At 40.4% G+C, this 26,752-nt stretch overlaps 1 protein-coding gene and 1 non-coding gene across 2 annotated transcripts; both read right to left on the reverse strand.

The window, feature by feature from the left end:
• Window positions 1-521: 521 nt before the first annotated feature.
• LOC110779127 (uncharacterized) lies at window positions 522-24,542 on the reverse strand. The gene is made up of 2 exons (XM_056832559.1): window positions 24,139-24,542; window positions 522-1,353 (listed from the first exon to the last, which is right to left on the reverse strand). The coding sequence occupies exons 1-2, from the start codon at window positions 24,540-24,542 to the stop codon at window positions 522-524; spliced, it is 1,236 nt and encodes a 411-aa protein (XP_056688537.1).
• On the reverse strand, window positions 8,871-8,977 carry LOC130464483 (small nucleolar RNA R71). The gene has a single exon (XR_008924892.1). It is a non-coding gene; the product is annotated as a small nucleolar RNA R71 (small nucleolar RNA).
• Window positions 24,543-26,752: the final 2,210 nt, after the last annotated feature.

The raw sequence follows: 26,752 nt of genomic DNA on the forward strand, positions 1-26,752 counted from the left end.
TCTTCCACATCATCATTCACATCACTTTCCACTATCTTGAGTCACTATTATGAGTCACCTCATTTATTTTTCTTCAATGGTGAGGTTGCCCACCACTCTCTCACCTAATTTTATCAATACCCCACCATTTATTCTCTCTCTTATGTATTACTAATTATTTTTAGTTATTGAGCTTACATAATTAATTAATAAAACTAATAACATCGTTAATTATTATTTTTTTAATTAAAACATTTTATTATGTAAGCTATTTAATTTATTTATTTTGAATTCGAAATGAAAATTAAAATAACATAAAATTAGATCACATAATTTATAAAACAACGAAATGCATAAACATTTAAAATACAATCTACATCAACAACGACTATGGTCTTCGTAATCTTTTCATTCGTTGCCGAAACGACCCCGTATATGCTCAACCAAGTCATTTTTTAATGCAATATGGGTCTCCCTATCACGAACATTATTTCTGTTCGCCATATAACCACTTAAATTGAGCCTATCCAATCGTCCATTTCTCACGGTCCGTTTGATGATCCAACTACATTTTGAGGTTGATCATTGATAAATTCCGATGCATCGTAATGCAAATATCCATCTCGCTCATCTTCGACAATCATATTGTGCATGATAATAAATGCCATTACGATTTTCCATAAAATTTCAGTCGACCAAGCTAGACCTGGTTGACGTATTATTGCAAATCGAGCTTGTAACACTCCAAAGGCACGTTCAACGTCCTTTCGGTAACTCTCTTGCTTCTTGGTAAATAATTTGTGCTTACCGGTTTGTGGATGTTTGATTGCTGGGATAAATGTTGCCCACTTTGGATAGATACCGTCGGTAAGATAATATCCCATATTGTATGTATTTCCATTGACATTGAAGCTAACATCTGGAGCTCTACCCTCACAAATATCAGAGAACACCGGCGACCGCTGGAGGACATTTATATCATTACAAGAACCTGGTGTACCAAAGAAAGCATGCCATATCCACAAGTCTTGTGAAGCAACAGCCTCTAAGATTATAGTCGCTGTTTTACTTCTCCCTTGATACATTCCTTTCCATGCACGTGAACAATTTTTCCACTCCCAGTGCATGCAATCAATGCTTCCCGTCATGCCAGGAAATCCACGAATATGACTTTCCCGGAGGAGTCGCTCAGTATCCGTAGTATTCGCCCTCCTCAAGTACTCCGGTCCAAATACAGAGACGACCCCTTCAACAAAGTGAGAGAGACATTCCCTTGCAGTACTTGACGCGAGTTTAAGATATTCGTCAACTGCATCGGCTGATGTACCGTATGCTAACATTCGAATTGCTGCAGTGCATTTTTGGAGGGGGGATGTGTTAGGTTATGATTCATATGACAAAACATAAATCATGCGGAAAAACCATAAATCCAGGAAAGCATATTATTTACATATAATCATTTAGCAACGTTTAGATGCATACACTTTGTTGCGTGCCTTCCCTAGCTGCGCCCGAACCGAACAAGAACAAGTCTTTAGGACTCCAAGTGTCGTCCCTCCGTAGATAGTCCACCGCACGTCCGGATCCGCCTTAAGCTTGACCAACTAGAATCGCCCTTAAGGTACTTAGAATTTTCGGCTAGTATAGGCAATTGTATGACTGAATTTTGCTCTCAAAAATCACTTTGAATACTTGAATACTCTATGTAAAATAATGACCCTAGGCCTTTATTTATAGAGGTATGGAAAGGGAATTGTAATCCTATTAGGATACGAATTAATTATACTAGAATCCTAATAGAATTCTTATTTAATTAATTCATCCTTTTAGTTTTAGGAATTTAATCATTAGTCGAAACCTGATAGCTTTAGGATTCGTATAGCACACCAACACACACGCACGCACAGCAGCCCACGAGGGGCGCCATGCGCGCGCGCGCAGCCCACGAGCTCGCAGCCCATTGCCACAAGCCCACACGCTGCCGCAGCCTTGGCGCGCGCTGGGCCTGCCTTGCGGTGGGCCTGGCGCAGCCTTGGCTGGTGCGTTTGTGGCGCGCTGGCTTGCTGGGCGATGGCCCGGCTTCGTGCTGGGCCTTCGTCTGGCAGGCCTCGTCCGATGCTAATTCGTATGATACGCTTCCGATTAATTTCCCGATTCCGGAATTCATTTCCGATACGAACAATATTTAATATTTCCGATTCCGGAATTAATTTCCGTTTCGAACAAATATTTAATATTTCCGTTTCCGGAATTATTTTCCGATTCCGATAATATTTCCGATTCTGGCAATATTTCCGTTTCCGGCAATATTTCCGATTCCGGCAATATTTCCATTTCCGATAATATTTTCCGATACGTACCATGTTTCCGTTTCCGGCAACATCTACGACTTGGATAATATTCATATTTCCGATACGATCCATATTTCCGTTTCCGGCAATATCATTGTTTCCGGAGCATTCATTTCTTGCCTGTGACGATCTCAGCTCCCACTGAAACCAAGATCCGTCGATTCCGAATATCCATAGATGGAGTATTTAATGCCATTAAATACTTGATCCGTTTACGTACTATTTGTGTGACCCTACGGGTTCAGTCAAGAGTAAGCTGTGGATTAATATCATTAATTCCACTTGAACTGAAGCGGCCTCTAGCTAGGCATTCAGCTCACTTGATCTCACTGAATTATTAACTTGTTAATTAATACTGAACCGCACTTATTAGACTTAACATAGAATGCATACTTGGACCAAGGGCATTATTTCCTCCAGTCTCCCACTTGTCCTTAGGGACAAGTGTGCATTTCCTGATTCCTTTGTCGCTCGATGCTTGCTCTTGAACATAAGGTAAGAGTTGTCATCCTTATTATGTCCAGAGGTGTTCCTCGGTTTCAGAGTTCAACTGATCAAATAAACAGATAATCATAGCCTATGATTCATCCGAGCACGGCCATGCATTTCACAGTTTCTAGCTCTCCGAGTGGCCTTGTACAACTTTTAAGCATCTCATCCCGATTTATGGGAGGACAATCCCAATCTTGCGATCTTGAGATTAGACTTCGTTTGATAGGTGATTACCTGAGCGTTGCCTTTATAGCCTCCTTTTACGGTGCGACGGTTGGTCAACGTCAAAGCAACCAGTTCTCAAACAAGTAATCTCAAATCACTCAGGTATTGAGGATTTAGTGTCTAATAATTTTAATTAAATTTACTTATGACAGATTTTCATCTCTTACAGTAAAGTTTCATAGGTCTTGTCCGATACTAGTCTTCCCAAAGTAAGTATCTATGCAAATGATTATGACATTGCCATGTCCACATAGTTCAAGAAACAGAACTACTAGTCATCTTGCATTCTAATCGTCTAACGTTTTCTATGCGTCCAATTTTATAGAAAACTCCGACTAGGGACCATTTTCAACCTTTGACATTCAAGTTCACTTGATAGACATTTCTTAGTCACAGGACTGGTCCTGATAGTCTATCTTGAATATATCGTCAAATTGAAGGGACTCATCATTTAATACTAAACCAAGATTAAATGGAATATGAAAATACATTTCATATATGATAAATGTTCAACCCCATTGTTTTACAACCATGGGCCTCAAACCCATCTTTAAAACAGTTCATGGAATTCAAAGCTATGCTTGATTGCCAGTGCTACAACGTGAGTGTTGCTTCTCACTTGTTGCATAGGTTTAGTTATCACGCTTTGCCAATCTTAACATCCTTTTCATCGAATGTTCTTCGAGATATGATGATAAGAACTTTTGAGTATGTTTATTTTGTAATCTAGTCTTTCTTGCTACATTAGTGGTTCTACGCATTTTGCAATGAAGAACCATTAAGTCAACAGACATGTGATCTTCCCAAGTTCAATGAAGAACTCATATAAACAACTCTATTTTATTGCTTCTTAGGCAATAATTACTTTTACTTCAACTGTATAGGTTGCTAGTGATGCTCTGTTTGGATCTACTTATCCAAGCAGTTCACAGATATGTGGAAGACTCTCCAACTATATCTTAGAACATAGAAATTATTATTTTAATTTCCCACGCAACAACTCATGGTCTTCAATCCATGTTGCCATTTCAAAACACGATGCTGTTTAGCTCGTCCTTGTCAATGGTTAACTCCAAAGGGTCTTGCTTGATCCTTTGCCAGTGTTTATGCGTGTAGCATCAATATTTAGCATATCTTTATTTCCTTGAATCAAGAACTATTCCTATGTACCTTTTCAAGTGCCATAAGTATTCTTGATTTCAATCTAGTTGATCTTCACTTAGATCAATAGAGATTGGTATATGTTCGTCATGCCTAAAGTCATACGATACGTTTTTGGCGATCCTCATATTATATCATACATGATAAATTCTTTTGCAGAATAATTCCCAATTTAATTCTATTCATGTAACTTTAGCTCATTCAATTTCAGTAGATACTGAATCCAGCTAAATTCTTTGATATATAATATAGGTTAAGAATCTCACTTAGATCCTTTGATGTTTAACTTAGTAAATGCTTATACATAGTTCAAACATTCATTACTTAGATTTATTCATATGGATCGAATATCTCCAATGGAGTCTTTCGTGTTTGATTTAGTAAATGCCATTACTTAATCTAAAACATTAATATAAGATCTTTGTAAATAGATCTTAAACCCAGTATGTACTAAGTTTCGCCTTGGTCCATCATTGATGAATAATTTCAAATCTAAGTCATTAGCATTTGAATGTTATTTCACCATAGAGAGATATGTGTGTGATACACATAGGACCAATTAAGTTTTATGTACTCCCACTAAATTTCTTATATATCTATAAGAATCATGTACATTTTATGAAACTAAAATACTTATTAGCTTCACTAAAATACAATTCCAATTCCCAATTGCTTGCTTAAATCTGTACTTAGATTCTATAAGCTAGCTTTCTTTTTCAAGCATTTATTTGGATCCACAAATCCTATGACATACCATGTACATAGTTTATTCCAACATTTGATTGAGGAATACGTTTTGTCATCCAATTGCTATATGTACCAATATGCAATCATTGCTTGAATTATAGACTTGAGCATTACGATTATGCATGAGGTTTCAACACAATCCATGCCATGAATTTTCTTGTAACCTTTAGCAACTAATCTATCTTTGTGTGTGAACACAATTCCATGTTTGATGGTTTTTATCCTTAAAACAAACTTGCAACCAATAGGTGTGAAACTATTCTTGCAAATCAACAAAATTTCAATTTTGTCATCAAAACATTGAGTATGTTTTATGGCCTCTAACCATTTAAAACATTGAGTCTATATATGGCCTCTAACCATTTTAGGGAATCTGGGTTTCGTCATGGCTTTCTTACAGGTCACAAACTCATTAATCTTCATGATAATAGTTTGACTGTAAGTTGTAGGTTTCTTCACTATCTAATAGAAGAATTGCATAGTTTCAGTGACTTGAACTCTATGCCTACTTGGGTATGGAACATCAAACAATAGAATATCAATAGCCACTTGAAAGTCCTTTGAATATTCTGTTCTCCTTGAAGCACTTGTAAAGTCTTCTAAGAGATGTCTATTCTTTAAAAGCCACTTCTAAAGTCCTTAAAGAATACGTGTTCGGATTTTCTAAAGAACTTCGAAAAGCCTCCGGAATGTCCGTTTATGTTTGTTGTTCGCCTCGAAGACTTTCGAAGTCTATTTTCTCCCACTTGTCATTTTGGAAACGAATCTCCAAAAGGACATTATTTCGAGCAAACAAACATTATGTTCTCAAAAATTCGTGGTAGAAACAATACCCTTGTGTCTCATTTGAATAAATCACAATGAAACATATATCTATACTTGGGCCTTAGTTTGTCGAATAACAAACACTAAGCTCCCACTGAGTTTTGCAACTCTCTAGATATATTTTATGAAAAGTTATTCTGAAATTACTTTTCAATAGCTTTGACGAATTTGGTTTAGTTTGGTGGTAGTTGAGCATTTTGTTTTAGAAATTATAGGAAAAGTCTTTATGATTCATCATTGATCGAATCAAGTACTAATTGACTTCGATCATTCCAACGTAGATATGCCATATCTTATGGACCTAGATTGTGAAATTACAACACACAATCATTGATGATCATATTTGGTCTCAAGTAATCATCAACATGATCTAACCTAGATCTTTATGATTTCTTGCCAAGTGGATTTTATACTTCTGAATCTTTGAACTAGCCAAACAAATTCAACTTATATCACATTTGAGTAAATAAACCTATATTTACTCAAATCCATGTGAAATAATAAAGTCATAAAATCTTTCTTTAGCTTTGAACTCTATTATCTAGGCGTTCTAACAATAGTTCAAATCTAGTGTTACTTTCAACAAGTAAGACTAGTTGTCTTAAATTGATTTAGAAATCAATGAACTTTCAAAAGTCCATCAAAATAGAGCTTTTGAATGTTAACTTATTGATATGGTCTAAGCAACAATGCCAAAGATTAGTGGAACTCAAATCAAGGGGTTGATTTGAACCTAGTAAAGTTCTTTAAAGAGTTGTTTGTTTTAATCAAGCATATTGACTCATCCCGTAAATGACCATTTCATTCAAATAAACAAACAAACAAGCATTGTTTTTGTTCTTCTGAATGTGAGTCTTTCTGTGTTTGAAGCAGAAATTTAGGTATGCTGATTATGGAACAAAATAGTGATATGTGCGTTTTATATAATATTTTCACCCCCGTCCCTTAGTACTTTCATGCGTCAAATGAGCTCCTAGGAGCCATTTTAGTACTAATCTGTGTATTTTAGTGTGCCGTGAGTTTCAGGAATACTTAGTGAGAAATTGGTCTTGTTAGGCCCGTTTCTTGATGATTTAGGCCACTACAGGATCCCGAGGGAGTTCGGGACGACTTTTGTCGACTTACGGGAGCCCTGGATGTTCATGATCGAGCCCCGGAAGTTAGACTAGGTGTTGTGGACGAAGGGCGGATCACTTAGCCCTCCGCCCGGTGGATTGCCCCTCGCCCATCGGGCGAGCAAGCAGAGGAACAGTTCGTCAGAGGGCGCCCGACGGGCGGAGTTTCGCCCGGTGCCCACCGGGCGCCCATCAGAAGCAGCAGCAGAAGAAATCGCCCTCCGCCCGACGGGCGAGAGCCGCCCGACCGGGCGCGCGGAGAAGGTTTTCAGAAAGTCGCCCTACGCCCGTCGGGCAGCCCTGCGCCCGTCGGGCGGACTTCGAGCTTTACGCCCGTCGGGCGGAGAGCCGCCCGACCGGGCGATGACAACCCAAGGCGCTGTGAGCGCGCGTCCTTCTTTATTTTTTTCCGGTTTTTTTCTTATGTTTTTAGGCTAAACTATAAATATAGCCTTTATTAATTTAGTTGGGCACTTCATTATCTCATATCCTAGTGTTAAAACACTTAGTTTTATTTCTCTAAGCTTAATTTTCTCTCCCTAATTTGTTCTAAACACTTAGTTTATTTTCAATCAAAAATCGAAGCTTTCATTTGCCATTGTTCTTCAATTAGGTATTATTCCTTATTTCAATTCTTTGTTTAAGCTTTAATTATGTTTTCAATCATGCCAATTGCTTTGCTTATTGTTAATATGTGTGAGTAGTTGATTTTCTAGGGTTTTGGGAATCCATGAACGAATGTGAAAGGATGATTAATTGTTGTTGATTGTTGGTTTAGCTGTTAATTCCTATTGATTGCCCTTATCTACTTTGCAATTAGATTTGCGCAGGTTTGATTGTATTAGTTTCGCAATATCAAATTAAGATTCGAGAGATGCAATTTGATGTTTAGGCTTGTTTCAATAGGTAGAATTGGGATTAATACGTAGCGAGAGCCCGTTAATTCTAAGTCTATGATTAGTATCGATTCGAGAGAGCATGCTAGTCTAATTAACTGTTTTATTGATTATTATCGATTGTTGTCATCCTGGAATGTTGTTCATCGGTGAACCTGTGCCCTAGACCTTTTAATATCTGATTTTTCCCTACTTTATTATCATCCTAGTTTCATTATACAAATCAACCTATATTCTTGTTTCCCAATAGTCTAGAATTGCCGATTAATAGTAGAAAGAACATTGTTTCCCTGTGGATACGATCCTTGCTTCCCTTGCTATATTTTTAGTTGGTGAACGTTAGGTTTATCTTTGATAGGAGTGCGATTTAGCCTGTCAAATTTTGGCGCCGTTGCCGGGGAGACGGTTTTATTTTCTGTTATTGATTGATTATCCTAGATTATTGTTTGTTGCTACTCAAGGAACTCACGTTCCTTGAGACCGGATCTCACATTGTTTTGTAGTCTTTGTCTATGCCCAGGACCGTAGGTACTAGTAATCTTACTCCATTCGATCCTGAGCCCGAAAGAACCTTTCGTAGACGAAGAACTTTCATTGCACAGTGTGGGAATTACTCTGACTCTGATCATAATATTGGCGATCTTTTTCCTTCAGATACAGATTCAGTTTCAGAGATAGAGATGGGTGACGAAAATCTGATACCGCCACCTACCCCACGGCTTACGGACTATTCTAAGCCAAGTCTGTCCGTGCTGCCAAAGGCGATCATGCCTTCTATTGCAGCTGAGACCTTCAAGATTGAGCCCGCATTGATTAACATGATCGAGAGACGCCAGTACGGTGGGGAACCAGGTGAAGATCCGAATCTTCACATTCAGTCCTTTATCCAATATTGCTCCACCATCAAGCAAAAGGGATTGACTCCGGAGCAGACTATGGAGATACTTTTCCCGTTCTCTTTGAGTGGGAAAGCTAAACTGTGGATTAATGGGTTGAATCGGGCGGCTTTGAAAATCAATAATTGGGAATCCTTGGTTCTTGCTTTTTATGTTAAATATTTTCCACCTGAGAAAACGGCTCGTCTGAGGGGTCAGATATTAGGTATCTCACAACAAGCGGATGAGAGTTTGTTCGAGGTTTGGGAGAGATTCAAGGATTTGCAAAGAGAATGCCCGCACCATGGTTTGGAAGATTGGTTCTTGATTCAGCAGTTTTATAATGGTATGGGCAATGAGTCTAGATGTTTGTTGGATTCAGCTGCCAGTGGGAGGTTCATGCAACTTGAGGTGCCTAGAGCTATGGAGGTGATTGAGGAGATAGCCATTCACAATGCCCAGTATGGAAATCCTAGAGGTCTATCTAACAGGGGTGGTAAGCATGATTTAAATTCTATTGAACAATTAACTGCCCAATTGACTGCTTTACATTATAAATTCGATAATATGCAAGCGGCCAATGCTCAATCTGCCCAACCTGTTAGTGTAGCTGCTATGAGTGCCCAACCTACTACTGTTTGTGAAAGTTGTGGAATGTCTGGTCATTATGCACAGGAATGTAGAAGCTCTATTGAACAATGTAATGCTTTTCAATCCTACAAACAAAACAACCCATTCTCCAACTCTTACAATGAGGGCTACAAAAATAACCCTCTGCTTTCCTACAGGAGCAACAACATCCAAAACCCTCACCAAGTTCAACATCCACCACCACAACCATATCAACCCCCACACCAACAATCTTACCAACCCCGAAACAACTACAACCAACAGTCTAGTGGGCCACCTAGGTTCTCTAGACAACACACATCACCCCCACAACCACAACCTCAAGCCACACAGCCTGACCCTATGCTAGTAGAGATGAGAAACATGATGCTACAAATGCAAAAATCTCTAAGTGAAAAGGATGCAAAAATCGATGCTCTTACTGCTCATAACAAGATCATTGATACACAGTTGGCACAGATGGCTACTACTATTGCAGGGAGGCCACCAGGCCAACTTCCTTCACAGCCCGAAAATAGGGAGTCTGCTAATGCAATTACATTGAGGAGTGGTAGGGATTATGATGGTCCTTCTATGCCGGTTGAGGTTGATTCCGGGGTGTCTGCTAGTGATCTGGTCAGTGAGGAAATCCCGAAGATAGATATGGGTGAGAAGGAACCAGCTGAAAAGGTAGTCAATGAGAATGAGGCTACAACTGCGGTTAAGAAGGGGGCGGATATACAAGTACCACCTGTTGCACTCCCCTTCCCAAACCGACAACTCAAGAATAAGCTAGACAAGCAGTTTGGCAGATTCTTGGAAGTGGTCAAAAATTTGCAGGTAACGGTTCCTTTTACTGAATTAATTTTACAAGTTCCTGCGTATGCTAAATTCATGAAAGATATTTTGACCAGAAAACGTGCTTTTTGTGAGGTAGAGACTGTAGCTTTCACTGAGGAATGTAGTGCTTATTTGCAAAACAAGTCTCCACCTAAACTTAAGGACCCCGGGAGTTTTTCCATCCCAAGTAACATTGGCACCGTATTTATTGATAAGGCTTTATGTGATCTAGGTGCTAGTGTGTCTGTCATGCCTTTGTCTGTCTGTACTAAACTGAATATGGGTGAGCTTAAGGTTACCAATATCACTCTACAAATGGCCGACCGTTCTGTCAAATACCCCTTAGGTGTTTTAGAGGACGTCCCTGTTAGAGTAGGTAAATTCTATATACCTGTGGATTTTGTAGTATTAGACATGCAGGAGGATTCTCAAATTCCCATAATCTTAGGTAGACCCTTCCTTCATACGGCGGGGGCGGTAATTGATGTTAAAAGTGGGAAATTGACATTGTCGGTTGGGGATGATAAGGTGACTTTTAATCTGAATAGTGCCTTAAAAAGTCCCATGCTAGAGGAAGAACAATGCTATCGCATAGATGTAGTCGATTTTATTACTCGTGATAACGTCTCCCAAGTTCTCGAAAGAGACCCTTTGGAGGCAGTGCTTTGTTGTGAGTCTTCTGCAGGTGATAGCAGTTCTTGGAGTGCTGAAGTGGATGCTCTGGAGTTGGCTCTTAATGGTGGAGAATCTGAGCCGGAGAGCACCAAATTGAAGAGGTTAGTTTGGCCGGTTTGTTCTGTTAAAGAGGTAAAGAAACCCGAACTTAAACCTCTTCCTGCTAACCTTAAGTATGCGTTTTTAGATAATGAACAACTTTGCCCTGTGATCGTCAGTACTGCACTTGATGCAGGCCAGTTATCCCAACTTCTTATTGTGTTGAAAAGGCACAAAAAGGCCATTGGGTACAATATTGATGATTTAAAGGGTATTAGCCCTGACTTTTGTATGCATAGGATACATCTAGATGAAAATCATAAACCATGCATTCAACCCCAGCGTCGTTTGAACCCTGTCATGCAAGATGTTGTAAAAGCTGAAGTTATGAAATTGCTTATGTGCATTGATTATAGGCGTCTTAATGTTGCTACTAAAAAGGACCATTTTCCCCTTCCCTTCATTGATCAAATGTTAGAAAGGCTAGCCTGTCACAAGTTTTTCTGTTATCTGGATGGTTATTCTGGTTTCTTTCAAATTCCCATACATGTAGACGACCAGGAAAAGACCACCTTCACCTGCCCCTATGGTACCTTTGCATATCGTAGGATGCCTTTTGGTCTGTGTAATGCGCCTGCTACTTTCCAACGTTGCATGATGAGTATTTTTTCTGATTTTATTGAGTCTATCATGGAAGTGTTTATGGATGATTTTAGCGTCTATGGTACTTCTTTTGATTCTTGCTTGCTAAATCTGACTAAAGTTTTGAAAAGATGTGAAGAGTGCAATTTAGTCTTGAACTGGGAAAAGTGTCATTTCATGGTTACTGAAGGGGTGGTTTTGGGACATTTGATATCTGATAAGGGCATTCAGGTGGATCGAGCTAAGGTGCAAGTGATTGAACAATTACCCCCTCCATTTAATGTGAAGGGTGTTAGAAGTTTTCTTGGTCATGCGGGGTTTTATCGCCGCTTTATCAAGGATTTCTCTAAAATTGTTAAACCACTTACCCAGCTCCTTCTCAAGGATGCCCCGTTTGTGTTTACTGATGCTTATCTTGAAGCCTTTGACAGGATTAAACAGGCACTGATTTCGGCTCCCATCATCCGTTCTCCCGAATGGGATATTCCGTTTGAGATAATGTGTGATGCAAGTGATTATGCAGTTGGGGCAGTGCTGGGTCAAAGAAAGGAGAAGGTTTTACATGCCATCTATTATGCAAGTAAGACCTTGGATGAAGCTCAAGTTAATTATGCAACTACTGAGAAGGAGCTTCTAGCTATAGTCTATGCCTTGGATAAATTCCGCACCTATCTGATTGGATCCAAGGTGATAGTCTATACTGATCATGCGGCCCTTAAGTACCTGCTCTCTAAGAAGGAAGCCAAGCCTAGGCTTATTCGATGGATACTATTGCTACAGGAGTTCGATCTAGAGATCCGCGACAAGAAAGGGGCTGAGAATGTGGTTGCAGATCACTTGTCTAGATTGAGGTATGACGATGGTAAGGGATCTACACCGATTGATGATTCATTTCCGGATGATCATTTACTTGCACTTGCCAGTCAGTCACCGTGGTTCGCAGATTTTGCTAACTACATTGTAGGAAGAATTCTTCCAGCCGATCTGTCATACCAACAGAAGAAGAAATTCCTACACGATGTCCGATTCTACTTTTGGGACGACCCTTATTTGTTTCGTGAGACTGCTGAAGGGTTGTACAAGCGTTGTATTCCAGAATGGGAAGTTCAAGGTGTTATCAGTAGGTGTCATTCTTCACCTTATGGTGGTCACCATGGACCGTCTAAAACAAACGCTAAGTTGTCACAATGTGGTTTTTACTGGCCTACTATGTTCAAGGATGCACAGGCTTTTATTATGGCTTGTGAAGCGTGCCAGAGGGCCGACACTATTTCGAGGAGGTATGAGATGCCACAAAACGGAATCCTTGAGGTTGAGATTTTTGATGTATGGGGAATTGATTATATGGGACCATTCCCATCGTCCAAGGGTAACTTGTATATCCTTGTTGCTGTAGATTATGTGTCAAAGTGGGTGGAAGCCGTTGCCTCACCTACTAACGATGCTAAGACAGTCATCTCCCTGTTCAAGAAGATCATTTTTCCTAGATTTGGGGTTCCGCGCGCTTTGATCAGTGATGGAGGATCACACTTCCATGAGAAGCATCTGGATGCGCTCCTGCGCAAGTATGAAGTTTATCACCGCACTGGACTAGCCTACCACCCTCAGACGAGTGGTCAAGTTGAGGTCTCCAACCGAGAGATCAAATCTATCCTTGAAAAAGTGGTGGCGAAGTCTAGGAAGGATTGGAGCGATAAGCTAGATGACACTCTATGGGCATACAGAACCGCCTTTAAGACACCTATTGGTACCTCCCCGTATCGGTTGGTGTATGGCAAGGCGTGTCACTTACCAGTAGAAATGGAGTACAAGGCTTATTGGGCAATCAAACAGCTCAACATGGATGCAAAGCTAGCCGGTGAGAAGCGGTTACTTCAATTGGGTGAGCTCGATGAATTCCGACTACAAGCCTATGATAGTGCCCGGATTTACAAGGAAAAGACCAAGAAGTGGCACGACAATCACATTTTGCATAGAGAGTTCGCGGTGGGCGACAAGGTTCTACTTTTTAACTCTAGGCTTAAGTTATTTCCTGGAAAACTTAAGTCTAGGTGGTCTGGGCCGTTCACCGTGACTATGGTAAGCAAATTTGGGTCTATTGAAGTAGAGAATGAGAATGGTGAACGATTCAAGGTTAACGGGCAACGTCTGAAGTTGTACCATGATGGGGCTACCGTAGGAGTGGTTGAGGTCCTTCACCTCAACCCCTCCGCCTCATAGACGACATATTCAAGGTAACAAGGTCGAGCGGGACCTATGAATAAACCAGCGCTTTGCGGGAGGCAACCCGTATTTCATTGCTTTCGATAGTTTAGTTTTGTTTTGTGTGTTTTGTAGTCTAGTTTCTTTGTTCATGAGTGGTGAGGAGAGAGCATTTTACGGTCCTTGGGTGTTTAATGATGTACAGGTTCAGCTTCTAAAGCACGAAAAGATAGGAAAAATCCGTGGGAGCAAGAATCGTCAACCGCCCGACGGGCGAGAGCAGCCCGACCGGGCGCGCGGAGAAAGAATCAGAAAGTCTCTGTACGCCCGACGGGCAGACAAGCGCCCGACGGGCGGCTCACTACGGAGCTGCTGGAAGTGTCGCCATACGCCCGACGGGCGAGGAGCGCCCGACCGGGCGCGTGTGCAGAGTTTTGGAAGTGTCATTATACGCCCGACGGGCGATAGCCGCCCGACCGGGCGCGCGGAGAAAAAATTGTCAAATGGTCAGGTATCGCCCTCCGCCCGACGGGCGGACCTGTGCCCGTCGGGCGGCTTACGAGCTGTTCGCCCGTCGGGCGGGCGTTGGCCCGTCGGGCGAAGGGAGAAATTGCGGATTAAAACGCACGAGTCTCCTCTATTCTTTTTCACTTCACATCTCAATCATCTTCTTCATTCTCTCTCAAACTCCATTAAACCCCAAACCCTAAGAACTTCAACTCTCCATATCTCCCTCATCTCTCACTCAAATTCATCAAGCTACACACCAAAATCATCCTCATCACATCCTCTTCAACCTCCACCAACCAATTTTCCTTCTTCCTCACTCTCTACAAAAAACCCAATTTCACCACAAAGAATTTTGAGAACTCGAAATCACCTTCAACAATGGGTTCAAGGCCAAAAAGAACTTGCACGGGAGCAACAAGGAGACAAGAGGAGGCTTCCACAAGCCGTCCACCACCACCACCTCAATTTGCACCGGATTCGGCTTTCCCGAACATGATTCTCGCTAGTGAGGAGCAACAAACCCGCATTGCACACCTCAAGCTACGGAAGGTAGTCCCTACTCGATTTATTTGTCAGAAAACTTTAAATGATATGGGTATTGAGAGGGATGTTAGGAGATTATTTCATGGGGTGGGCATGAAACATATGTTTTCCATGACTAGGTTGACATTTAGGGATCTTACTCTTGAATTCCTTAGCTCGTTTAATGTCCGAAAGAATGGTTACAAAGATGTCTCTAGAGTTTCTTTTAGATTGTTCAATAATGATTATGATTTGTCTATCAAGGATTTTGGTGCTATTTTTGGTTTGAATGTGGAGTATAACAGGTTCCCCGGGGAGGGGCATAACAATAGTGAAGTATGGGGGAAATTGACCGGGGATTTTAATCCCGGTAGCATGCAACATTTGCACGCCTCTAGCGTGCAACACCCCGTCCCCTTTGTTTGGTTCAGATTTATGGCTTTCACAATCTTTGGGAGAGACCAAAAGGAGAATGTAAGGAGCACGGAGTTGGAGGTGCTCGGGGGGTATTTGTTAGATGGTGATGACAGTTACAGGATGAATTTGGCTCATCACTTGGCCATGCAACTGCTTACTACCGCCACCCACCGCTACTTGACCGATATTGCTTTGGGTGGTCTGATCACCCACATTGCCGTAGCAGTGGCAAACTTTGTTGAGAGGGACCATGCTGCGGTCCGGGGAAACAACCTATTGGATATTGAGTATTTTGGGAGCCTTTACAGGGTGCACTCTGAGTACGGGGGACTTCTCCCCGGTCAGATGTCATGGATGTTCCAAAGGAACGCTCTCTTTACTCTCCCGGACACCACCGGGCTCACCAGTTTTACTAGGGGTCAGCCCCATTACATATATGTAGGTGAGCAGGCAGCACCCTTAGCCCAGCCCCAGCCACATCCCGAGGCCGCGCCTCGCACCCACCACAGGAGGGGAGGGCGTAGAGAGAGGGGGTCGGGACAGAGAGGTAGCCCGGCTCCACAGGGGGAGCATGGGTCTTCAGAGGAGTTAGGGGCCATTCATGAGAGGCTAGGCAGACTTGAGCTCGGTTTCCACGAGTTTGCCGCGGATCACCAGAGGACTATGTTCCCCTTCTATGATCAGTACGCCAGGCAGGGTTGCATTGCCCCAGATCATCAGCACCCTTCCTGGTTCACTTACCCCACAGAGGGGTACGGAGCGCCCGGTTCCATGGGCACCTTCACGCCCACCCACTACGGGGGGTTTGGAGCAGGCAGCAGGGGCCACGGTGGCCATGGTAATGATGGTGGTGATGGTGATGATGGCCAAGATCACCAGTGATGTTGTTGATGATGATGATGGTTCGGTACCCTTGAGCCAATGAGGACATTGTCTGATTTGGTTTGGGGGGGTTCACATTACCTGTATATACTAGGTATGTTTTTCTTTTCATTTCGTATTTCTTTATTTTTGTGTGTTTCTTTGGCGTGTTTAATGCTTTCTAGATTAGTTTATCGCTTCGAAAAAAAAAAAATATATACAAAAATACGTTCCGATGAATACAATATCATGCTTCCCTGTGCCCCTTGCGCGGAAATCGTTTTGATTCTTGGTATTTAATGATGGGCAATGTAGATGTGTTAGCCATGATTTGATATTCGATTGCTTTGATGCCTAAACATGAGTCAACTCCGACTAACTGCTTGTGGACTTGGTGCTTGACTAGTTGACTTGGTTAGGATGTGTGTTAGCTTCCTGGTGTGTCGTCGATTATAAGTTTTGGTTTGCAACTATTAGTAATGTTTTATGACTCATATACATGCACATCGTGAAGGACGAAGACATTTTTCTATTTAGGTAGCCTTCAGATGAGATTAGATACGTTTGTTCCCTCTTTTTCTACCCATGTTGTGCTTGTGCCATTTATTCGGTGACTAACCACATTACAAGCCCGTAAATTCCCCATTGGTTACTAGTCCCAAGCCTAGCTTGGGGGAGCTAATAGTAGTGAGGTGAGGGAGTTGTAGTGTGATACATTTTGTACATTTTGGGCATATTGAGTATCGAAAAGGGAAGTTCTTCTTATCATGATTGTTGTTGAAAAAAATGAAATGAATGAGATGAGGAGAATAAAAAAATTGTGTGAAGGTTCCAAAAGAAAGAAAAAAATGAGATTGAGCAAGAAAAAAAAAATAAATAAAAAATAAAAAAAAAAAAAAAAATCGTTATTGAATCAAGCTTTTGTCACTCCGGTATTACAATTTCTTATCTTCATGAGTGATTGGTTACAATTGTGAAATCAAGGCAAGAAAGTATAGTGTGGTTTGTTTGTTGTTTCATCATGTGTTGAGTGGGAAGTTGTGGTTGTGGTCATCATTTGTGGTTGACCATGGTTTTGCTAGGATTTAAGCTCCCCAAAGCTAAGGCTTTAAGCTCACGTTTTACCCAAATTTACCGCACCTTTACCTAAGCCTATCATTACAAGCTTGAAAGACCTTCTGACCTTTGTGCATAGAGTTGTATTAATGTGAAAGTAGTTGTTTATCAATGCAAGTTATGACGTGACACATTACGAGTCGACTACTAGGTTGAGTGTATGTTTTTCTAAACACACGAGTGTGTAAGTTTGGGAGGGCATTGTTCACTTATATGTTGGGAGGAGAGCGAACGGGTACATCTTTTATCCGCCACATAAATGAGTGACGAGTGTGTGAGCACTAGTCTTGAATTCCATTGTGCATTTGTGGTTCGCTTTGCGTGACGATTGTTAAGGAGTATTAGCAATTGAATGGACCGGATTGGTTGACATTGATGCATACTTGTTAGATTTTACCTTGGATCATGTGTTCATTTTGAAATATGTTGGGGGTGAAGTTGGTTTTGTGTTCATCGATGATTTCTTTGCTTAGGGACAAGCAAAGATCTAGCTTGGGGGAGTTTGATATGTGCGTTTTATATATTATTTTCACCCCCGTCCCTTAGTACTTTCATGCGTCAAATGAGCTCCTAGGAGCCATTTTAGTACTAATCTGTGTATTTTAGTGTGCCGTGAGTTTCAGGAATACTTAGTGAGAAATTGGTCTTGTTAGGCCCGTTTCTTGATGATTTAGGCCACTACAGGATCCCGAGGGAGTTCGGGACGACTTTTGTCGACTTACGGGAGCCCTGGATGTTCATGATCGAGCCCCGGAAGTTAGACTAGGTGTTGTGGACGAAGGGCGGATCACTTAGCCCTCCGCCCGGTGGATTGCCCCTCGCCCATCGGGCGAGCAAGCAGAGGAATAGTTCGTCAGAGGGCGCCCGACGGGCGGAGTTTCGCCCGGTGCCCACCGGGCGCCCATCAGAAGCAGCAGCAGAAGAAATCGCCCTCCGCCCGACGGGCGAGAGCCGCCCGACCGGGCGCGCGGAGAAGGTTTTCAGAAAGTCGCCCTACGCCCGTCGGGCAGCCCTGCGCCCGTCGGGCGGACTTCGAGCTTTACGCCCGTCGGGCGGAGAGCCGCCCGACCGGGCGACGACAACCCAAGGCGCTGTGCGCGCGCGTCCTTCTTTATTTTTTTCCGGTTTTTTTCTTATGTTTTTAGGCTAAACTATAAATATAGCCTTTGTTAATTTAGTTGGGCACTTCATTATCTCATATCCTAGTGTTAAAACACTTAGTTTTATTTCTCTAAGCTTAATTTTCTCTCCCTAATTTGTTCTAAACACTTAGTTTATTTTCAATCAAAAATCGAAGCTTTCATTTGCCATTGTTCTTCAATTAGGTATTATTCCTTATTTCAATTCTTTGTTTAAGCTTTAATTATGTTTTCAATCATGCCAATTGCTTTGCTTATTGTTAATATGTGTGAGTAGTTGATTTTCTAGGGTTTTGGGAATCCATGAACGAATGTGAAAGGATGATTAATTGTTGTTGATTGTTGGTTTAGCTGTTAATTCCTATTGATTGCCCTTATCTACTTTGCAATTAGATTTGCGCAGGTTTGATTGTATTAGTTTCGCAATATCAAATTAAGATTCGAGAGATGCAATTTGATGTTTAGGCTTGTTTCAATAGGTAGAATTGGGATTAATACGTACCGAGAGCCCGTTAATTCTAAGTCTATGATTAGTATCGATTCGAGAGAGCATGCTAGTCTAATTAACTGTTTTATTGATTATTATCGATTGTTGTCATCCTGGAATGTTGTTCATCGGTGAACCTGTGCCCTAGACCTTTTAATATCTGATTTTTCCCTACTTTATTATCATCCTAGTTTCATTATACAAATCAACCTATATTCTTGTTTCCCAATAGTCTAGAATTGCCGATTAATAGTAGAAAGAACATTGTTTCCCTGTGGATACGATCCTTGCTTCCCTTGCTATATTTTTAGTTGGTGAACGTTAGGTTTATCTTTGATAGGAGTGCGATTTAGCCTGTCAAATAGCCATTTAGTTCCAGCCTTGAAAGGACTTAAAACAAACTAGATGACCCTACAACTAATGTAGCATTGCCATGCTTCATTTCCCACTTGTAGGCCATTAGTGTAGCCTAGCTTCCATTATTTGAGTTATTGCCGAAGTAAGAACCTCAAGCGGTATATGATACCAAGGAAGTTTGATTGCTAGGTCACTTCTCTTTAAACATAAACTTATAGGTAGAACCGGAATCGTAAATTCCTTTCATTTGTTCCTTTGTTTTCCTATTTCTTGTACCCTTTCTTATAGTCTTAAGAATTGAATTCTCTAGTGTTGACTTTTATACTTTGTTAGACATGTCCAATGTCATTTTATCAAAGTTCTTACCATTTATGTTGAATATTCTGTTTCAACTAGATGATCTTACCAGAAGCTTCTAAAGTTCTCTAAGCATCGATCTATTCGAATGTCTAGGGACTAGACTCATTCGAGAATTAAATGGAAAAAATATTTTAGGTTGTTAACCATTGGTAAAGCTGAGCGTTTAAACTCAATGCTTTATGATCTCAAAACTACATTGTATTTTGAATTCACAAGCACCAATCGGTTTGCCATTGACTTTGATATTCGAAAAACAACCATAAAAGTCGCTAAAAGAAACGTACATTTAAATTGCTCATTTTCTCTCATTTCCGTGAATCGTTCTTGGATTCACTACCAATCGAGGAAATTTATTGTTACCTTTCTAAAAGGATTTATTGCAGTGCAAGATATTTAATTATAAACAATAATTATAACATTCATTGAAGCATGCAAAGTCTAAACATTTATCATGAATAATAACTTGAAAATGAAAGCAATCATGCAATTTAAACAAGTCATTAGCATTTTATTCGAATTATGTGTTCCGGCAGGTGTGAATAAAATGATTCCAAGACCCTAAAACCATTGAAGAATTAAGCACAGTTTGTCGACTCAATTCTAAAACATTTTAGGTAAGCAAAAGCCTTTTGCTAATAGTCTAGAAACTACTCTTGGTTGATAGGTACGTCTAAGAACTTATTAGGTAAACCTATCGATTTTGCCACGACATAAAATGACTCCTTACTTATATCGTTGAGTTTCACCAAAACTAACATGTACTCACAATTATTTGTGTACCTTGCCCCTTTAGGACCAATAAGTAACACCTCACTGAGCGAAAACTATTACTAGATTGATGTAAAGGATATCCAAGCAAGTGTATATTTTGGCATGGCACCTTTTAACTCAATTTTTAAGTTTGGAACTTAAGGCTCTTACTATGTTGGTTAGATTTTAAGTGAACTAAAATCCTTAATCATGCAACATAATCAAGCCGCGATCTCATGCATAATTAAGACATATTTAAAGCAATAAATAACTTAAAGCATGCATAAGATAAATGTGATCTAGTATGGCCCGACTTCATCTTGAAGCTTTAACTTCAAAGTCCGTCTTGAAAATCTCCGTGGGAGGCACCATTTTCTTCAAATAGGATAAGCTATAATTAAAACTAATTACAACTATTTGATGGTACGCAGACCATATTTGAATTGAAAAACAACTTTGGTACTTTAGACCAATTACATTCAAATTAATGGTACGCAGACCATATTTTCTATCCTATTTGGGCCATACTAGTCACTTCATAACCTGCAAAACAGTACATATACAATATATGCAATTCACCCATTCATTAACATGAATGGCCCACATAGCTGGTTAGTAAAACACATTATGCATCACACAAACATTTGCAGCAATTAATCAAGGGCACCAATAATCTACAAATTATTCAGTCCTTATTAATTCTAATCAAGTTGTTTTAACCTTAAGGATTTGTAGACCTAATCAAGAGTATATAACTAAAAAGGGCTCCCACTTAAACCAATAAATTCATATGCTTTACTAATTTTAAACATAAAAATGTATTTCTAGTCTAACCGGAAACATACAAATTTAATTAAAATTTAAAGCTCATATAAATTTATAATTGAATCCAAAAAGTTTAATTTAATTTCAGTCGTATTTAAATTAATTCATGATTTTAATTTTAGTAAAATAATTAGAATAAATAAAATTTATTATAATCACAATATTCAAAATTAAAATCCAAGAAAATAATTTAAATTATTAATTTTAAAATTAATTAAAATTACGTAAACTGAAAATTTCAAATTAAAATTTCAAAACGATTTAATCGCAACGCAACAATCCTACGCAACGCACGCCCATGGGCCACACGCACACAGCCATCGCTGGCCATGTGCGCGCAGCCCATGCGCTGCGTCGCATCGCTGCTGCTCACCATCGCAAGGCATCACGCGAGCTGGTGTTCGCTGCGCGCGCCAGCGCTCGACGCAACAAGCATGCTGCCGCAGCCCATCGCTGGGCGCAGCGCTCGTCGCACGTCGCAACAAGCAAGCTGCTTGCCATCGCTGGGCGCAGCGCTCGTCGCACGTCGCAACAAGCACGCTTCTTGCCATCGCTGGGCGCAGCGCTCATCGCACATCGCAACAAGCATGCTGCACGCCATCGTTGGGCGCAGCGCTTGTCGCACGCACAATAGCGCTCGCTGCGCGCGAGCGATCGATGCTGGGCGTAGCACTCGTGGCACGCGAGCTTGCGCTCGCTGCGCGCGAGGCTCCGCACGCTTGCGCGAGGCAGTGCGCGCTGTGGCGCAGCTCGCTTGCTGCCCACACGCGACTGCTCGTGCCTTGCTCTCGCCCTCGCCCATTCGCCCATTGCACACAGCCCACGACACAAGGCAGGGGTGCTGCCTTGTGCTCGTGCACCATGGCCTTGCTCATTGCATTCGTACCGCATGGGCGACGAGCTCCCTTGCTCGTCGTCACATGCCCGCACTATACAACACCCCTTAAGGGTAACACGTAGCGTCCATTGCTTTTCGCGTGCAAGTTATATGAGCGAATCGCATAAAATTTTAAATTTTATATTCAAAATTAATGACAAATTAATAAATAATATTAATTTCATAATTTTAGGGCGAAAAATCAAAAATTTATTATTTAATTGATTTCCGATTAACATGGATTCAAGTCTAGGTCATAAAAATTTAAAATTTAACATAAATTTACAATTTTAATGGTGGTTTTTAATCATAGGTATCTAATTAAATTATAACTAATTATGAAAATCAAATTAATTCTAAATTATTCCAATTTTCAACAAATTAATCATAATTACAAATTAGATTGCATAATTAACAAGGCTAGGCATTCAAACTTGTTAAACATATACAGTAGGTCAATCAAAAATTCAAGATTTATCAACAAGAATCGCAAATATTTAATTTAACATCTTAAATTTACGAAATTTTGCATTCGAAAAACTAAAACCTCCGAAAAGTCATAGTTAGGCTTCGAATTTGAGAATTCTGGGTTCGGCCGAAAAAGACTATTTTTATCAAAATTTTAAAATGCCTTTTACATGCGGAATTGACACAAAAATCACTCGATTTGGATGAGTAACGAAGAAACTGCCGAAAAACTGCGTACGTATAATTAAATAAACGCAATTTGCAATTAATTAACAATTACGAAAATTAATCACCCCTTTTTAATTCTTGCAAATTTGTAATATTTAACCATGTTTATGCAATTTAGATTATGAAAATAATAAGAGGCTCGTGATACCACTGTTAGGTTATGATTCATATGACAAAACATAAATCATGCGGAAAAACCATAAATCCAGGAAAGCATATTATTTACACATAATCATTTAGCATAGTTTAGAAGCATACACTTTGTTGCGTGCCTTCCCTAGCTGCGCCCGAACCGAACAAGAACAAGTCTTTAGGACTCCAAGTGTCGTCCCTCCGTAGATAGTCCACCGCACGTCCGGATCCGCCTTAAGCTTGACCAACTAGAATCGCCCTTAAGGTACTTAGAATTTTCGGCTAGTATAGGCAATTGTATGACTGAATTTTGCTCTCAAAAATCACTTTGAATACTTGAATACTCTATGTAAAATAATGACCCTAGGCCTTTATTTATAGAGGTATGGAAAGGGAATCGTAATCCTATTAGGATACGAATTAATTAAACTAGAATCCTAATAGAATTCTTATTTAATTAATTCATCCTTTTAGTTTTAGGAATTTAATCATTAGTCGAAACCTGATAGCTTTAGGATTCGTATAGCACACCAACACACACGCACGCACAGCAGCCCACGAGGGGCGCCATGCGCGCGCGCAGCCTGCGAACTCGCAGCCCATTGCCACAAGCCCACACGCTGCCGCAGCCTTGGCGCGCGTTGGGCCTGCCTTGCGGTGGGCCTGACGCAACCTTGGCTGGTGCGTTTGTGGCGCGCTGGCTTGCTGGGCGATGGCCCGGCTTCGTGCTGGGCCTTCGTCTGGCAGGCCTCGTCCGATGCTAATTCGTACGATACGCTTCCGATTAATTTCCCGATTCCGGAATTCATTTCCGATACGAACAATATTTAATATTTCCGATTCCGGAATTAATTTCCGTTTCGAAAAAATATTTAATATTTCCGTTTCCGGAATTATTTTCCGATTCCGATAATATTTCCGATTCTGGCAATATTTCCGTTTCCGGCAATATTTCCGATTCCGGCAATATTTCCATTTCCGATAATATTTTCCGATACGTACCATGTTTCCGTTTCCGGCAACATCTACGACTTGGATAATATTCATATTTCCGATACGATCCATATTTCCGTTTCCGGCAATATCATCGTTTCCGGAGCATTCATTTCTTGCCTGTGACGATCTCAGCTCCCACTGAAACCAAGATCCGTCGATTCCGAATATCCATAGATGGAGTATTTAATGCCATTAAATACTTGATCCGTTTACGTACTATTTGTGTGACCCTACGGGTTCAGTCAAGAGTAAGTTGTGGATTAATATCATTAATTCCACTTGAACTGAAGCGGCCTCTAGCTAGGCATTCAGCTCACTTGATCTCACTGAATTATTAACTTGTTAATTAATACTGAACCGCACTTATTAGACTTAACATAGAATGCATACTTGGACCAAGGGCATTATTTCCTTCAGGATGCACCTAGCCTTCCGGTGGCATCTGGCCTTTGTTGAAAGTAAACATTACTTTCTCTTAACTGGTTAACAATGCGTGTGAACACATTTTTACGCATGCGAAATCGTCGGAGAAACATATCGTCTGTGTACAATGGTCCGGGACTAAAGTAGTCGTTATATAGCCGTATATCAGCATCTTCTCGATCTCTTGGTACATACCACCTTTGGTACGTAGGTTCAGGAGTGAAGGGGACCTGATAAGTAGAAGTTACCAGGGGAACAAAAAATGTATTGATCGCTTCCTCGATCAATTTATCTTCTTTTCGCCTTTCAGTAATTGATTCATGCCACTCTACAAAGTCGTTCACCATGTAGTCAAATAACCCTGAACTAGATGAACTAGAAGAATTTGAATCAGAGTTCATTTGTTATATTTTTTTTGTTGAGAGGAGGAGAATGTTTTGTTGCAGAAATGATACTTATATTTGTGTGTTGAACTATGAAGTAAAACCCCCTTATATAGACCTTGTGAAATAATTCAAAGCAAATAACTATTGTTTATGATGTACGGCACAAAAGTATAACAAATGTGATTTTTGATAAGGTTTACAGATTTTCTTCATTGATAAATCAATAAATGGGGAACCAACTCCAAAAGATTAGAGTTCTGATAAGGTTTGTAGATTTCTTTTGTGTGACCATTCAATGTATGGGCACACATAACTGTAAAAGATGATAATTTTCTGACAATTCAATGTATCAAATGTGACAATTCAATATATCAAATGTGACAATTCAATGTAGCATGCAGTAAATTTTGCAGGTGTATAGAATATTTCTCATTGTGGAGTTAGTATTAATGATATTACTATTTGCAAGAAATAATTTTTAAAGTTAAGATAAATAGAGAAATTATAATAAAAACATGAACTTCATTACATTAAGAAATAACAATAAAATATTACAAAGGAAATTTAAAACAATAAAGGTAACATTACATCAATTAAAACTAATATAGATAGTTTGGCTAACTTAATTGATGTCTAAACTAGCCTAAAAGATGTGCAAATTCTTGCTTTAATTTCAGATAACTTTCTTTTTCGTCTTCAGATAGATTTGGTTTTGCAAGAAGGACACTGAATAACTTGAACCTCTTTTCCCCCTCTTTTATCCGAGCTTTGATGGCATCTCGTTCCTTTTGATACTCGAGCATACGTTCCTCTACATCAATACGCCTCTCGTCAACATCTTTGTGTTTTCCTTTTATCACATTCATCTCTGACAGGGCTTGAGTAAAAGACTCTAAATTTTGAATTTCAGAACTACCAACATTTTGAATACCAGAACTAGCAACAGATTTACCTTTCCTTTTTGTTTTTTTCACCCCATCAGGACGTCGACGACGAGTACGAGTTATTGGACCTTCATCAGTTGGAGTATCAGGTTCTGATCTTTTCGAACTGCCACCACCACTAGAAGGTACTTCTAGGTCTATTGGTCTCCATTTGTCTAAGTCTCTCAACATCTCCCTGAAGGAAATAATGCCCTTGGTCCAAGTATGCATTCTATGTTAAGTCTAATAAATGCGGTTCAGTATTAATTAACAAGTTAATAATTCAGTGAGATCAAGTGAGCTGAATGCCTAGCTAGAGGCCGCTTCAGTTCAAGTGGAATTAATGATATTAATCCACAGCTTACTCTTGACTGAACCCGTAGGGTCACACAAATAGTACGTAAACGGATCAAGTATTTAATGGCATTAAATACTCCATCTATGAATATTCGGAACCGACGGATCTTGGTTTCAGTGGGAGCTAAGATCGTCACAGGCAAGAAATGAATACTCCGGAAACGATGATATTGCCGGAAACGGAAATATGGATCGTATCGGAAATATGAATATTATCCAAGTCGTAGATGTTGCCGGAAACGGAAACATGGTACGTATCGGAAAATATTATTGGAAATGGAAATATTACCAGAATCGGAAATATTGCCGGAAACGGAAATATTGTCAGAATCGGAAATATTACCGGAATCGGAAAATAATTCCGGAAACGGAAATATTAAATATTTGTTCGAAACGGAAATTAATTCCGGAATCGGAAATATTAAATATTGTTCGTATCGGAAATAAATTCCGGAACTGGAAATTTAATCGGAAGCGTATCGTACGAATTAGCATCGGACGAGGCCTGCCGGACGAAGGCCCAGCACGAAGCCGGGCCATCGCCCAGCAAGCACGCGCGCCACAAGCCCAGCCAAGGCAGCGCCCAGGCCTACCGCAAGGCAGGCCCAGCGCGCGCCAAGGCCACGGATGCGTGGGCCGCGCTGCATGGGCTGCTGCTCGCACGCGCATGGGCAGCCCTTGTGGCTGCCGTGTGTGTGTGAGTCTGTGCTCATGCGTGATTCCTAAATCTACAAGTGTTAGTGTATGATTAAATTTCTATTCCTAATTGGATAAATTAATTAATAGAATTCATGTAGGATTCTAATTTCAATTAATTCGTATCCTACTAGGATTACGATTCCTTTTCCATAACTCTATAAATAAAGGCCTAGGGGTCATTATTTATACAACAAGTTTTAAGTATTCAAAACTAAGATTTTTAAGCAGAAAAATCAGCCAATATTC

Source organism: Spinacia oleracea, chromosome 6 (genome assembly GCF_020520425.1).
Source record: "Spinacia oleracea cultivar Varoflay chromosome 6, BTI_SOV_V1, whole genome shotgun sequence".
NCBI classification, from domain to species: Eukaryota; Viridiplantae; Streptophyta; class Magnoliopsida; order Caryophyllales; family Amaranthaceae; genus Spinacia; species Spinacia oleracea.